The 14,310-nt window shown below is 42.9% G+C and overlaps 1 protein-coding gene across 2 annotated transcripts in view; it reads right to left on the bottom strand.

Moving 5' to 3' along the window:
- Positions 1-10,047, bottom strand: part of LOC139656316 (copine-8) — a 170,819-nt gene extending 160,772 nt beyond the window's left edge. The window contains exons 1-5 of one of the 2 annotated variants that reach the window (XR_011696092.1): positions 9,988-10,033; positions 8,760-8,863; positions 7,789-7,893; positions 2,595-2,636; positions 1,663-1,738 (exon numbers count right to left, since the gene is read on the bottom strand). Coding sequence is in view for 1 of the 2 variants with exons in the window: in XM_071533854.1 (XP_071389955.1) it covers positions 1,663-1,738; positions 2,595-2,636; positions 7,789-7,893; positions 8,760-8,854 (318 nt within the window). In the remaining variant the exon portion in view is untranslated. Of the gene's footprint in view, positions 1-1,662; positions 1,739-2,594; positions 2,637-7,788; positions 7,894-8,759; positions 8,864-9,987 lie in introns of both variants that reach the window. The other variant, XM_071533854.1, reaches the window with a different exon arrangement.
- Between the last annotated feature and the right edge of the window lie 4,263 nt (positions 10,048-14,310).

Below are 14,310 nucleotides of genomic sequence, written 5' to 3'. Positions count from 1 at the left end.
GAGCAGTGTAACTGTGTGGAACTGCATGAATATGTAACAGAGCACAAAGCAAGTATTCACAGTCAACCTTCCTTGGATAAATAAAGATTAAAAAAACAAATCCCATTCATCCAAACTGCCTTTCTCCCTATTGTCTTTGTGAATAGATTAGAAAAGCGCTACTTTTTCAGCTGTGGACCCAAATCAATTTCGTCTCTCTCACGCCGGGATCCAAGCTCATTAAAATATACAATTACTCTTGTCATGTGGGGACCCAACCCGAAACAGACCCGCAACTCGTTTTGAATCCCAAACACTGCATCGGGGGGGCTTTTAAATCAGACTTTTATGGTATAATTAAACTGTGCCAAGGTTAAGCGGACAGAGAGGACCTCGGGGAAACAACATACAATCTGTGCGGGTTTTATGTGCCGGTTCCCCTTGGCTCACATTGGAGTAGGTACACACAAGGACACATTTGCCTTTGAAGGTGAGGCGCAATAATTGAAAACGTGGTTGTAACACGCAAACGCATTCACACACACACACACACACACACACACACACACACACACAGAAGGCATCATAAATGACAACACAACCTCTCTGAAAAACTGCTATCTTGCAAGTTGAGGAAATTCCTGGGTCAGGGAACAGGGCCAGAAACTCAGAGCTGATAACGAAATTAGAGAGCCAGCACAGTTCAAAATTACTTTGTGTGTGTGTGTGTATGTGTGTGTGTGTGTGTGTGTGTGTTTGCCTGTGTGCACATCTGAGAGTGTGTGTGCAGCCGTGAGTTATTAGGCAAACAGCAGCTGTTTAAAATGACAGTCCCCTGTGTGCTCCCCTCTCTGTGTGGTACTCTGTTAATCAAGAAGTGTTGACTCTTTTCCTGGGAGAAGATAAGCCAGCGATCCATCATAACTGTCAGTGTGTGTGTGTGTGTGAGAGTGTGTAGAGGGGCATTGTGTGTGTGTGTGTGTGTGTTTGTGTGTGTGTGTGTGTGTGTGTGTGAGAAAAATGGAGATTCCTTCTGCTCTCCTGCTGGTTTTCTTGGCTGGGAGGCCCACAACTCTTCACAGCTGCTGTAATCTTGGTTCCTATGCAGTTCTGATTTCAAAATTTCATTCTTGACTGGAGTATTAATTCATTTCTTGACTGGGTTTGAAGATTTTGGTTGGTGTTCAATATGATTCTTGCTAAAAGCCTATTAGCTATGTCATATCACTCCATAAATTACGCTTATTCTCCACAACAAACAACAAATATAATATGTGAGATGGCTAGGGACCTAAAACTACAGAAAATGCCTAGTCGTGTTTTTCGGGAATTCATGTTTTTCCATACTTTTCCTAATGATTTTGTGCAGCTTATTCAAGAACTGGAATTTGCTGAAAGATTTTTCCACACCAAGAGAAAAGAGAATATCCCTGCAGGACTCAATGACGTATTACATTATTATTCCAATTAGGCTGATTTGTTTTTATGTCATTTTGCATGACCTGCTGACCTATTGTAAGTTGGTCTAGATAGCAGCATCAGTGTGGAAATGTCTGTCACTCTCTCTCTCTCTCTCTCTCTCTCTCTCTCTCTCTCCCTCTCTCTTTCTCTCTCTTACACACATATACACACACATATACACACACACACACACACAGTGACAGTACACACACACTGACTGACCTCATAGACGTTGAACTGGCTCTGCCCTCTGGACAGTTCTCTGTAGCTGGTGCTGAACTCCCCGATGAAGTCATGACTGGAGAGAGAGAGAGAGAGAGAGAGAGAGAGAGGGAGAGAGAGAGAGAGAGGGAGAGGGAGAGAGAGAGGGAGGGGGGGGGCAAAGGGAAGATAAAAAAAATGATACAAAATGATTACACACTCCTGCAATACATCCCATTCAATCCCTATTCAACGCTGTACGTCAAGTAAAAACTCACAACACAAGACGATATTGGCGTTTTGTCTTGTAACATCGACTCGTGTTGTGTTGTGAGTTTTGAAAGCGAACTGACCCACTTCACCTCCCAGTAAAGGATATGTATCTTTTAGGTGAGAGCAAAGATGATACGATGTGTAGTTAGTAAGTTTGAAGGCAAACCCACTGTGGAAAAAGGAGTGTTTGAGAGAAAGTATCTTCAGGTGGATGGAGACTGAGAGTAAGCTGATGATGTAACAAATAAAAATGTCATTAGTAATTTCAGTTCACCAACTTCATTCAGGTTTTGAATTAATTGAGTTAACCAAAACGGCAAAACATTATTAGCAGTCCTCAGTCCCAGTGAAAACCATTACACCAAAATGCCACTGTGTCCCCTTGACAGGTAAAGAGTGTTGTCAAACAGATTATTAAGTATAAAGAATATCAAAATAACTCCCTGTTAAACTACAACTTGACAAAATGTCACCTGTCACGAACCCGCATCTGGCTTCCTTACCTTCTAGGAAAACAGATTAGGATTACTTACATGTGACCTGGATTACATTATGTGTGCAAAGAAGAGTCTAATGTTAAAGGATTCCTCCGGTGTTTCTTTCTTTCACCAACACCGGAGGAATCATTTAATCTAATCAAGTCTGTTTAATGTGATCTAATAATTACTCAGATGAATTACCTGCCATCTCTGTCCCAGTCGTACACCTCGATCTTGATCGTCCTGTTGGGAGAGGCACAAGGTGTGGATTAGGTTTGAAAATAGAGACAACTTTTTGAACCACTGTTGAACCACTGGTGTCCTGGAAAAACACTGCACCCCTGAGTGATGAATCTATTCGGGAACTGAAAGGGACAGTTTGATTTTTTTGTATTTCTTACATTTCAATGGTCACAGGGTCAGGCAACATCTTCTGAAGATGAAAGACAATGTTGCTGGTCATTTACAGGAAAAAAGGCAACGTTGGAGATGATTTTGTCCAAGATACGGATAAAATGACTTCCTGTAATGACCTTTAAAGCACTAAAACGTTAGCTACCCTGCTTGTAAAATTGCAATATGTAGGTGCTGTGCCTAATGTTTGATCAGAAGAATGCTAATTTGGTTTTTCATTGTTGTCATGGAGCCGTTAGAAAAAGCAGATCCATTCTGCGGCTTATCTTTATTCAAACACACTGTCTGGCTGTCACTGTATTTGCCTCTGGTAATGTATTCTCCTCATCTCCAAATACATCTATTTCTGCATCCCATTATAGCTTACAAGGGAATGGAAAAAAACAAAATAGTCTGCGAGAGACAGATACGCCGCGCTATCTCTCCATCTACCAATATCTTCAACGGGAGGGTCATTTCTCCCCTGACAAGAGCGGGAGAGCGATACGGAGAGAATGAGAGGGGTGAGGAAAGAGGATGACAGGAGAACAGAGGCAGAATTAAAATAGACGGAGCAAAAGGCAAGAGAGAGGGATAAAGCGAGGGAGAGAGAGAAGGCGTGGAAAATAGACAAAACCGACAGCGAGCAAACAGAAGAGAGTCTGAGAGGCAGCCATGCAGGATAAAGAGAGAGCAGAGAGGCGAGAGGGAAATCCTCTGACACTGTAATTCTCTCTCAGCCGATTCAATCTGTGTTTGCGTTACCTCCCGGCGCTGAGGAATAGAGATGGCTTGGATTACAGAAGAAAGAGCTGAAAGTTGTGGAGAGTCTAATAAGAATTAGGCCGGTAATAGCGTAAGAGATAGCATTGAGTTTCACAAAAAGCATCTAAGCATTTCAGATGTAGTTCATGCTAACAAGGTTTATAGTTTGCTCTCTGGGTGAGTCTCTCTAATCTCAAGCCCATTAGTGCTGTAAGTGCCTGCAAGAGCATCTATCAAATTAGCCGGTTCAAAAGGCAAACTGGTAGACGATATTGTGTAAAAGAATTTCAGACCAAATAGCAGCTTTGCATAACTTTTGCATGACTTTGTCCAAAACTTAATTGATCTAAAACTGGGCCAACTTACTGAAACAAGAGGCTTTGCTCTAATAAGGTTTAAAACAGAAGCAGAAAAACAACCTTGAGTCAAAAGCCAACAGACTGTACTTTTTCTTATCCTTTTCATCCTTTAAAATGAGGATAAGGAGGAGAAACACAAACCAGATAACTCCCCAGTGGAAACTTTATCTCACTACAACAAACACTTTTTAAAGGAGCTCCGGGCTGCGCAGGGATCCAGACGCAGATGAAGCCTGCGGACTGTTATAGGAGTGGGAATGGACCAGCTGGTAGTGATGGGCACTCTGGGGACGGACGTGTCCTGGCTGGCACCACGCTTTCCTCTCATGAGAAACCAATTAGCAGGAGGCAGTGTGTGTGTGTGTGTGTGTGTGAGTGTGTTCCCAGCGGAGGAGTGCAGGGGATATAGAGGATGACACTATCCATCAGAGCTGACTTGATAAAAGGATGAAGCAATGGGGCTGCATAGCACAACACTTGTCTCATGGTAAAAACCCCTGGGACTTTGTGTGTGTGTGTGTGTGTGTGTGTGTGTGTGTGTGTGTGTGTGTGATGTGTCAGGGTTTGTGTGTCTATGTGTGTATGCATGCGTACACGTGTATATGCATGCATTTGTGTGTGTGTGTGTGTGTGTCTTATTAAACCAATTTTATGTCACATCACAATAGGAAACTCTGAGCTCTGATGATGTGACAGGAACTGAACAGGTCAGACCATGTGTTTGTTCATGTGTGTGTTCATGTGTGTGCGTGTCTGTGTGTGTGTGTGTGTGTGTGTGTGTGTGTGTGTATGTGTGTGATAACAAGGGCCCATCAGTGGAGCTATCAGCAGTAAGACACAGCTCTCTACTGTTGGCCAGCTTACTGAACTCCTCCTTATCTCCCCTCCGAAGCTGCTGAGAGACAGACTGTGTGTGTGTGTGTGTGTGTGTGTTTGTGTGTGTTTGTGAGTTAGAGAGAGAGAGAGAGAGAGAGAGAGTGAGAGAGAGAGAGAGAGAGAGAGAGAGAGAGAAATAGCAAGAAAAAGGGTTTATATGTGTGAGCGTCCGCAAGTATGTGCATGTAGTTTTACATGGATGGATGTGGCTTAAACGCACACCCATGCATTAATATGTTTGTGTCTGCTCCCATGTGTGTATGGCTATGTGTGAGTGTGTGTGTTGTGTGTGCAGTCAACTGTGAATTTCCTCAGTCTCCCATTGTTCAGACCTGGTGTGGCTCAAGTCTCCTAATAAGCTTAGGGGCCAAACTCCAAATCAATGCTGCTGTCTGCTGGCTAAACTAAAAGCTAAAGCCAAAGCCCACTGCCTGACTGAGACACACTCTCATCCTCTCATTCATTCATTGACTTGTTCATTCATTCATTACTCTGACTGCAAAAAAAGTCCATCTTAACACATAATTTAGTCTCATATACAGTCTTCAAATCTTATTTTTCTTAAAACAAGACAAAAATGATGCAAATGGGGTGAGATAACTCCACTTGCTTCCAATGCACTTTCACTTGTTTCAGGGGTTTTCTAGAAGTTTGTGTCAATTATTTTAAACAAGTCAGAATAAGACAGAATCACTGCACAACTATCAAGAAAATGACACTTAATTCTACAAAATTCTTGAAACAACTTGACTTGCATAAATGATTTCTTTAAGAGATTTTCATTTTCTGCAGTGCTTCTTTTCTCTCTCTTTTTTCTTTGCCCCCTCTCCATCCCTCTATCTATTTAAAATCTCAGGAGCTAGAAAAATACATTCTAGCTCATCTCTGGGTGATACTGTATGTGGAATGGAGGATATGACACCTGTCAATCAAACGTGTCAGGGTGGGAGTTGTGTTGTGATACCAATATAAATTTAGACAAACATAATTGAGGATTAGGGCTGGAATTAAAGGAATACATGGACTTTCTGGCTCTTTGTTCATCCTGCCATTGTGTGGTAAGAGGATTGGTAGCAGTCTGGTCTCTGCGTCTCCACCTTAGTGAACTAAATATACGCCGAGAAGAAATTGCTACGAGCTTATCTGCCAAACAGCCAGTGTAGTCCATGAATACATCGTCTAGACGGACTGCCTAGTGCCATCGTGTATGAGCAGGAGAAATCGCAACACCATCAAAATGTATTGCAGGGCCAATATGTTGACTTGGACGAAATAGTAATGCTCAGAGCAAAAAATGAGTGTAAAATATGACCCAAGGAAGAAAATACACCTGGACGTTTTAACCTCTCAGCAAAATCACAATATCCGCTCTTTTTTCCCAGGCGTCTTCTTGCAAAATGACAAATTGAAACCCCCTCGACTTAATTTTCTGCCAAATGATTTTTGCCATACTGCTGAAACTGCCAAATACATTTAATAAGCCACTAAGGAAAGCAGCTGAAACCAGCCTCATGCATTATTCATTCTTACTGTATATTGAACGCTTTTATCCGCAGTGCCTTACAATACCACAAGTGAATACTTTATTAGTGTTCGTGGCCTCAGAGAGAATTAAACCCATAACCCTGGCAGTGTTAGTGCCATGTTACACACACAGTGAAAAACACAAGACCACAGCTATTCTACTCAAAGCATGTAAACACAGTAAGACCACATATCGAGCGTGTTTGCATGCACACAACGTCCAGGCTCATTGTTCACATCAAAATAAAGGTCCTCTTCATATCACAATCACGAATCACATTCATAATTTAATAGTATATTCTGACAAACAGAACTTGAAACAGAGCTTACACAGACAAAAGCCGACGTGAATGACAATAGGCTGTTCACACGGTTCAGTGCCCCGACTAATATTGCAGATATTTGGGTTTCTAATAATGAGAATGTAATCTTATCCCAGCTATTGTCAGAAGGATGCAAAGTTTATACATTCCAACTCTTAAACAGAATTCATAAGTTCATAATAGTCGCTGTGTTTTGACATCCAACGTGTTACATGTGACTCTTGGTATCAGAATTTAATACAACCCCATGTTAGCCTGCTGTGAACCTGAGATCCAGTTGCACCGCTGCCTGGAAGAACAGAATAACTTGAACCTTGCATTAAAACTGCGAGCAACACATTGAACAAATCATCAGAAAGCCATTCATTTCCTACAGAGCTGAGCGAGCAGGGAAACCGGACCGATGTGTGGACGCTCAGTAAGCTTGTTGGCTGAGAAAAGTTGGCCACAGCTGAACTTTTCACACTCAACCAATCAGATTTAATTTCATGAACAATAGCATTGCCTGGCAAATGCACAATGGACGAGAAGCTGATTACAGCCATTCAAAGCTTCCCAACTGTTCTCTACAACTTTTATTTGAAAGATTACAGGAATAAACATTTTAAACACTAAAGACCCCAGCATCCATCGCTGGGGTCGATGGTAAGCTCTGAAATAAAGTTACTTATTGTTTATGCTTTATTTTTGATTAATACTGAATAGCGCTTGCTACCTGTTTTAACTCATCAAAACAATATAATCTCATGAAAGAGGCAATACCAAACCAATGAAAAATACACAATTTGCCTGTTCAAAACTATGTAGCTGCAGAGAACGGAGCAAACCATAAACCAAGTTGCACACAGTAAGAGAGGCTAAATGTGTTGCCTCCAGATTCAGGACAACAAAGTGTACCTGTGCCAAATGAACCCCTATATATACTGTATGCATGTACTTTTCAGTAGATGACAGCCGACGTTACGAAGTGTGAGAAGCAGTCTGAAGAGGCCATTACAGGCAGCGGGAACATATTGAGCTGTATGACATTTGGTTTATGTTTGATGCCGAAAATAACTCTCGAAGGATGATTCAGAACGTTGTCTCGGTGCCATTCCATTAAGAGACCTTTAAGTTGCCACATTATCCAACACACAAACCAGGCAACACACTAACCTGTCGTAATCTCCGTTGCAGAGAGCCCGAACTGGGATCTTAAACGCCTGCCACACCGGGTTCAACGTGTTCTTCACCACCTCTGTCTTATGGCAGATGGTAAACCTGCACAGAGAGAGAGGGAGGGAGAGAGAGAGAGAGAGAGAGAGAGAGAGAGAGAGAGAGAGAGAGAGAGAGAGAGAGAGAGAGAGAGAGAGAGAGAAAGAGAGAGATTTAAGTCTGGATAAGGAGGATGCATTTGGGAAATACAGATATAGGTGAATAGAAAAAGAAAATGCATGAGAGACAGACAAAGTTATGCATCAACATCCATCTCACACACTTCTGCCTCACCTTCCATTAACTGATAGTAAAGGTGGATAACTGTGGCAGCTTGACTGCTGCCCTGATACACACACACACACACACACACACACCACACACACACACACACAGACGTAAACACACTCTACAGGGGGGTAATTTCATTAGTCCCTTGGCTTGCAGGTGGACTTGATATCTGCCACCCTCAGAGCAGAAGGTCTCTTATCTAACCTGTCACACACTGCAGGATGGGAAAAAAGCCCACAGAGCCAGATCGAACACACACACACACACACACACACACACATACACACACACGCACACACACACACACACTCAAATAATCTATGCGAACGTACAGCAATCACATATACAGTTACTCACAACCTCCTGCATTCAGGTCTGCATGTAAACACACACTTTCCCACTCACACACATGCACACACACATGTGGACACACACACGCACACACACAGGTACACACACATACACACACACACACACACACATTGGAAAGCTTATCCGCATGCAAACACACACCGTGGCTTTTAATTTAAGGCAAGTCAATAAAACCAATTTCCTTTAGATGGAGGGAGCGACTGAACCAAGGATGAAAGGGGAGAAGGAAAGATGGAGGGGATGAGAGGGAAGGAGGGAAGGGAACTCACGTGCCGTCCTCGTTGCTCCTGTAGAAGACCAGGAAGGGATCGGACTTGCCAAAGAAATCCTTTTTGTCCAACTTGTTCCCACAGAACTGCATCATCACCGATTCCTAATGGACAGAGACAGAGACAAAACAGTACATCAAAGCATCGCTCCTCAATCTTTTTATTCTTTGTAACAAATGATTGTCTTTTGGTCTTTCATTCCTGTAACTACAGCCCAGAATAGATCATTATGTGGAAGAGAAAACTCCACTTAAAGGAAAAATACAGCCTCAGATACTCTCACACTGTTAGATGATCATAATTCTAATCATCATAAATCTAAGATGTTCATTGCGTTCCAGGAGTTATTTTGCGATGTTGTAATTTACTTTTTTGCTCTACCCACTTTCCCTTAACCTGCCTCACCTACTTCTACTTCAGTTAGTGATTTCCTACATTTCCCAGAATGCCTTTTGACAACCGCCAGAGAAGGGGCGTGAACTTATAAGCTATAAATATAAGCTAGCTAGCCAACTAGTTTGTTAACATTGGGGCATGTCTATGATCAGGGACGCCCCTGATAGTCAATATGCAACATGGCTTGTGGCTGCATTGCATTCTGGTCTACTGAGGCTACTGTGGGTGGAGAAATTGATCTCTCTCTCTCTGCCTCCTCTACGATGGATTTCTTCCTGTATGATTGTTGAACGTCTCTTGGTGCAAAATGGTGAGTCTAGAAAGAAACCCTCGCTCTTTGATTCTGAGGGACTGACACCAAAACCGAATTTGTTTCTGAAATCAAACTCCATTGTAGCTGCACTGGAAATATCTCTCCTATGTTTAGGGGTGGTTTTGGGGTGGATTTCTCTTTTAAGCTTTAAACAAAGAGTCAAAGCACAAAACGGCCTTAGCCTCTCACACTCCTCAAACAAAACCAAACTCTGCAAACAGACACACATTTATTCTCAGTGTTTGCGTTCAGAATTGGGCCCGAAGTGCCGACCGCTAAAATGCCATGAAGTCTCCACAACAAACCTCCCATCTATTTCGACAATGGCCGAGAAACCCAGAGAGAGACACACACACGAGAAGCAGACACACAGAGAACAGAATAGAACAGACAGAGAGAAATCAGCAAACAGAGACCGAAAGACACATAGAAAGACAAAGAGACAGATAAACAGAGACAGATAAACACAGAGACTTCATAGAAAGCGCATGTCCATCCTTACCAGCCTCTGACACTCACCCTGCAATTGCTGAGCTCCTCTGCTTTCACAATGATGGTCCCGCATTTCTTCCCTGGAATCCCGCTGCAGACGACAAATCACAAAACACAGCACAAGGTTGAGAAAACACCTTCGCACAGATGGTGTAGTGGTCATGACCCCCCCCGCCCCCGCCCCCGCCCCCCATCGCTGGCTCAACAAGTTCCCCTCTGATCCAAATGCAAACAGAGGCAATCAATTGAAAAAGGAAATGCACACGCTTTCCCACAAGCAGTCCAGTCATGTGACATCTTAAATCAACTGCAGATTCCCACTAGTTTGGCCACCAAGCCTGCACACACTGCGGAGGCCGAAGCCAACGCGCCGACTTCATCTTCCTCCCAAACTTGCCCTTTTGTTTTGCGCGAACCAGCCGAATTTAATTTCCGCAGCAACTATACTATCAGTTTTAGCTTTACCGCTGTTTCAATAAAGGTGCCTACCACCCTCTCCCCTAAAAAAAGATTTGATAACTGAAGCCACCCCGGAGCGTGACTCAGATATAAAAGCTTTCCTGCGGGGGAGGTCTTGAATAATCACACATAGAATGTATTTTAGGTCCACCAGAAAAAGCTGGTGTTTGTGAACGCATCTCTTCACATGACTTTACATCACCTCTTTTTGTGATGTGGGCTAAGTGTAAGGATACAGTATGTGTAGGTGTGGGCTAGTGTGACTGTGGTGTGAGCAACTGTTGGTCTTGTGTCTTTCTTGAAATGCCCACTTCATCGCCGCAATGACGTACCGGCCTTTACTCCCCTTTCCTCTCAGATCAAAGCCAGGATGCTACGCAAGCACTCGTCCCATTTGATGACAGCACAAGGGACAGGAAGGCCCACTGGAAATTCAGTGTTTGTGAACGCACCTCTGTTCAGACTCCGGTTATGAACAAACCTCATGGAAAGTTTTACTTCTTAGCAGTGCCTCAAAACACTTCCTACATACAAAAGGAACACTGTTGGGAGTGTGTACGCGCGCGCGTGTGTGTGTGTGTGTGTGTGTGTGTGGGGTAGGTGTGGCTGTATAGGTGGCTGAGTGTGTATAAGTGGACCTTTATGGTGGTGGTAAGGGTAGGGGGGATTTGTGTGTTTGGGTGTGTCTGGGTGTGTGTAAGTTGACTGTTTATGGGTGTGTGTTTGTGTGCATGTGTAAGTAGACTAAAGCACCTCCTCCTCTCACACACACACCTATATATACACACACACACACACAGCTGTACCTGACTAAATTTACTCCCTAAAACTGGAGGAAAGTTTTGTGTAGACCGTTGGACAAGCACAGATCATTCAGTTTTTGATGTTCACCCCCTCTTCTTTTACCCATCAAACACACACACACACACACACACAGGCGCCAGTGACACACACACATCTATCCACCCCCGTTTGACATGACACATTACTAACATCAGAACGACAATAAGAGGAGTTCGAACGAAGCAATCCGCGCGTGGGAAGAAGAGCGTGGCGACATAATTTGCCTTAACTTCAGAGAGGTGGTGTAATCTGACAAAGAGGCCTGCCGTCTGATGAGCGCCACTCTGAGAGGCCCACCTGGCAGAAATCGACTCAGGCAGTCATTTAGACAGCCCGGAATTGGGGTCGGGGACCTCTGCATGAACGTAATTCAAGTCCCCCTTTTACTCCAACACAAGGCACTGGGGGAAAAGTGCTTTTGAAATGGCAGACTTATCAAAATGAAATAGATCCCGGAACCGATGCTTTGTGCCGAGGCTTTGCATTCAAGAGCTGAGAGCTTTTTTTTTTTTTTTTTTTTTTTTTTTTGACTCCCACAAGCAATACCCTTTTCTCAGAAATCTGAAGATGGGAAGAAAGGCAAAAATGGCATCATGGGGGGGGCAAAAAACCTTCTCTCTTTCTTATTTCCTTCCTTCCAGACAGAGAAGTAGAGCGGGAGGATTTGTATGTGTGTGTGTGTGTGTGTGTGTGTGTGTGTGTGTGCATAAGAGGGAATGTGAGCGTGAGAGTGAGAATGAGATAGACCGAGACACTGAGAAAGAGACAGACGGAAAGAATGGCAGAAAGAGAAGCAAGTCTTATTTTCACCTTTCTTCATTCAAAAATGAAAGACATAATCCAGTTTTACTCCATTACAAAGACATTACCTCTAGCTTCAATGTGCGAAAAGGCAGAAAATCCACTCACTTTTTCTATGCTTTCTTACATGGTACGTGCAGCTTTTGGTATGGGATTTTAGTATTCGGTAAACTCTGAAACCAATGCATCATGTTAGCCTGGCACTAGTGTGATAACCTGGCATCAGTGCAGGATTCAGCAGGATTCAGGTGAGATTTCCCTGCAGGGGAGAAACCCTCCTGCTCTCAGGACGGCTTAAGCTCTCTCTGGACAGCATTAGTATTACCAGCGGAGGTCTGGTGATTGGTAATTACAACCTCGGGACCCCAGGAATTTCATCCGATCCGAATCAAAAATGTCAGTGATTTCCTCCGGCTACCCCGGTAAAAAATCCATCTGAAATTATTGACTGTATTTTAAGTTAACTCTGACATCCTGTGGCCATTATTACTGACCTGCACCTGGAATTTCTATCACAAGGGCCATATAACCAGTGTCAGGGCAGAACAGCATCACTCTTTACAACCATATAGCAATTGAATTGACAGTTTTGCCTGTTTTGCTGTACTATAGGTGATGATGTCACACAGGAATGTCCTTGGATTACCAAGTAAACCAGTAAATTATTTTACCATCTCGATGACTGAAATTACCAATGTGCATGCATGGGCAAAATCAAATAACTGACCTCCCCTATTAGCACTAATGTTGTCAGGGCATTACACTACTATGTTTGTGTCCAAAAGTTTGGACACAAGCATTTTTCTTTATTTTTACGATTTTCCACATTTTAGAATAATAGTAAAGACATCAAAACTATTAAATAACACAAATGGAATTATGCAGTGACCAAAAAAGTGTTCATCAAATCAAAAAACATCTTATATTTTAGATTCTTAAAGGCTTTGGAAAGAAATTCATACATAGGCATCAACTTCACTATTTATGCTTGTCTAAGAACCAAATTTCAAGCATATAAGCATACGCCTTTAGACCAAGATGGCTTTAAGATCATGAAAAACATTTTGACTGGTGGTGTACTTCAAACTTTTTCAGTGCAGGATCCAAATTGAGTAAACTGAGTCTCACCCATGCGGAGACTCACCAGAATTAACTACATATACAGAACAAATACATAAAATTTTAGAGCATTTTAACGCAAACGGGGGCTTGTTGCTTACTGTCACATCTACACATCTATCACTGATTGATTCACCAATCAACACCATGAATATCAAATTAACAATGTCAAACAAGGCGAGGTGGGTGTGTGAAATGCAGGTGTGAATGTGCATTATGTAACTGCAAAGCGCAACATAACTGAAAACTCAGGTGTGCTGGGTAAATAACAGTTTTGTGCAAGTGTCCTAACTGTGGTAAAAGCAGAGATTTCTGAGATTTCTGAGTCTTTCGCCTCTTGCTTTTGCTCCATAACAAAGGTGTTTTGCTTCCAAAGATAATGACTCCAAACAGGGCTCTCACACATCAAAGATACACTAATTGATTATATTTTTGAATATTTGCGGTTTGATCTTTTCCCCACTTCATCTGTTTTTCATGGTGTTAATTACCAGCTCCCTCATTCTAATTATGTGGAGAAGTCAAGAGGTACCTGCCATCCGCTCTTCAGTAAAGATCTCTCTCGCTTTTACTCCCACTCTCCATCAAGTCAACTTGTGTTATGTGTGTGTGTGTGTGTGTGTGTGTCTGTGTGTGTCATTGCCATGATGGCTGAAGAAGAGAAGTAAACAACTTTTTTTAAGCGCACTAGAAATGCTTGTTAAAACTCTCTCTGCCTCGTTTTCTTTCTCACTCTGTCTCTCTCATTCTCAATCATGTCAACTCTGTGCATCGACAACAATATGCAGTAAGAAACAGTTGAAGACGCTCGCACACACACACACACACACACACACACACACACACCAGACAAGTGCCAAGAATCTATGTCGCTATGACAACTCCAGCGGGCTGGGGACCCCGCGGCGGGATATCGAATGTGATTCCTCTGCTCATTATGTCCTCAAATGCTCGCTCTCTTGCTCCTCTATTTTTCACAGAGCGACAGAATTATACAGTCTTTATTCTGGCCAAGAGATCTGCCTTGAAGCAGTACTGTATAGGCACGGGCAGGACTGCGTATCGTTTGAAATGTTTTTGTTACCGCTACCGGATCCTAGCTCTCAATACCAGTGGCAACTCAATACT

This window comes from Centroberyx affinis, unplaced genomic scaffold (genome assembly GCF_046629955.1).
Source record: "Centroberyx affinis isolate AG114_WGS23_722 - 3 ecotype Tasmania unplaced genomic scaffold, CSIRO-AGI_Caff_v1 ptg002443l_1, whole genome shotgun sequence".
In the NCBI taxonomy this organism is placed as follows: Eukaryota; Metazoa; Chordata; class Actinopteri; order Beryciformes; family Berycidae; genus Centroberyx; species Centroberyx affinis.
This window is presented reverse-complemented; position numbering and strand designations above follow the sequence as displayed.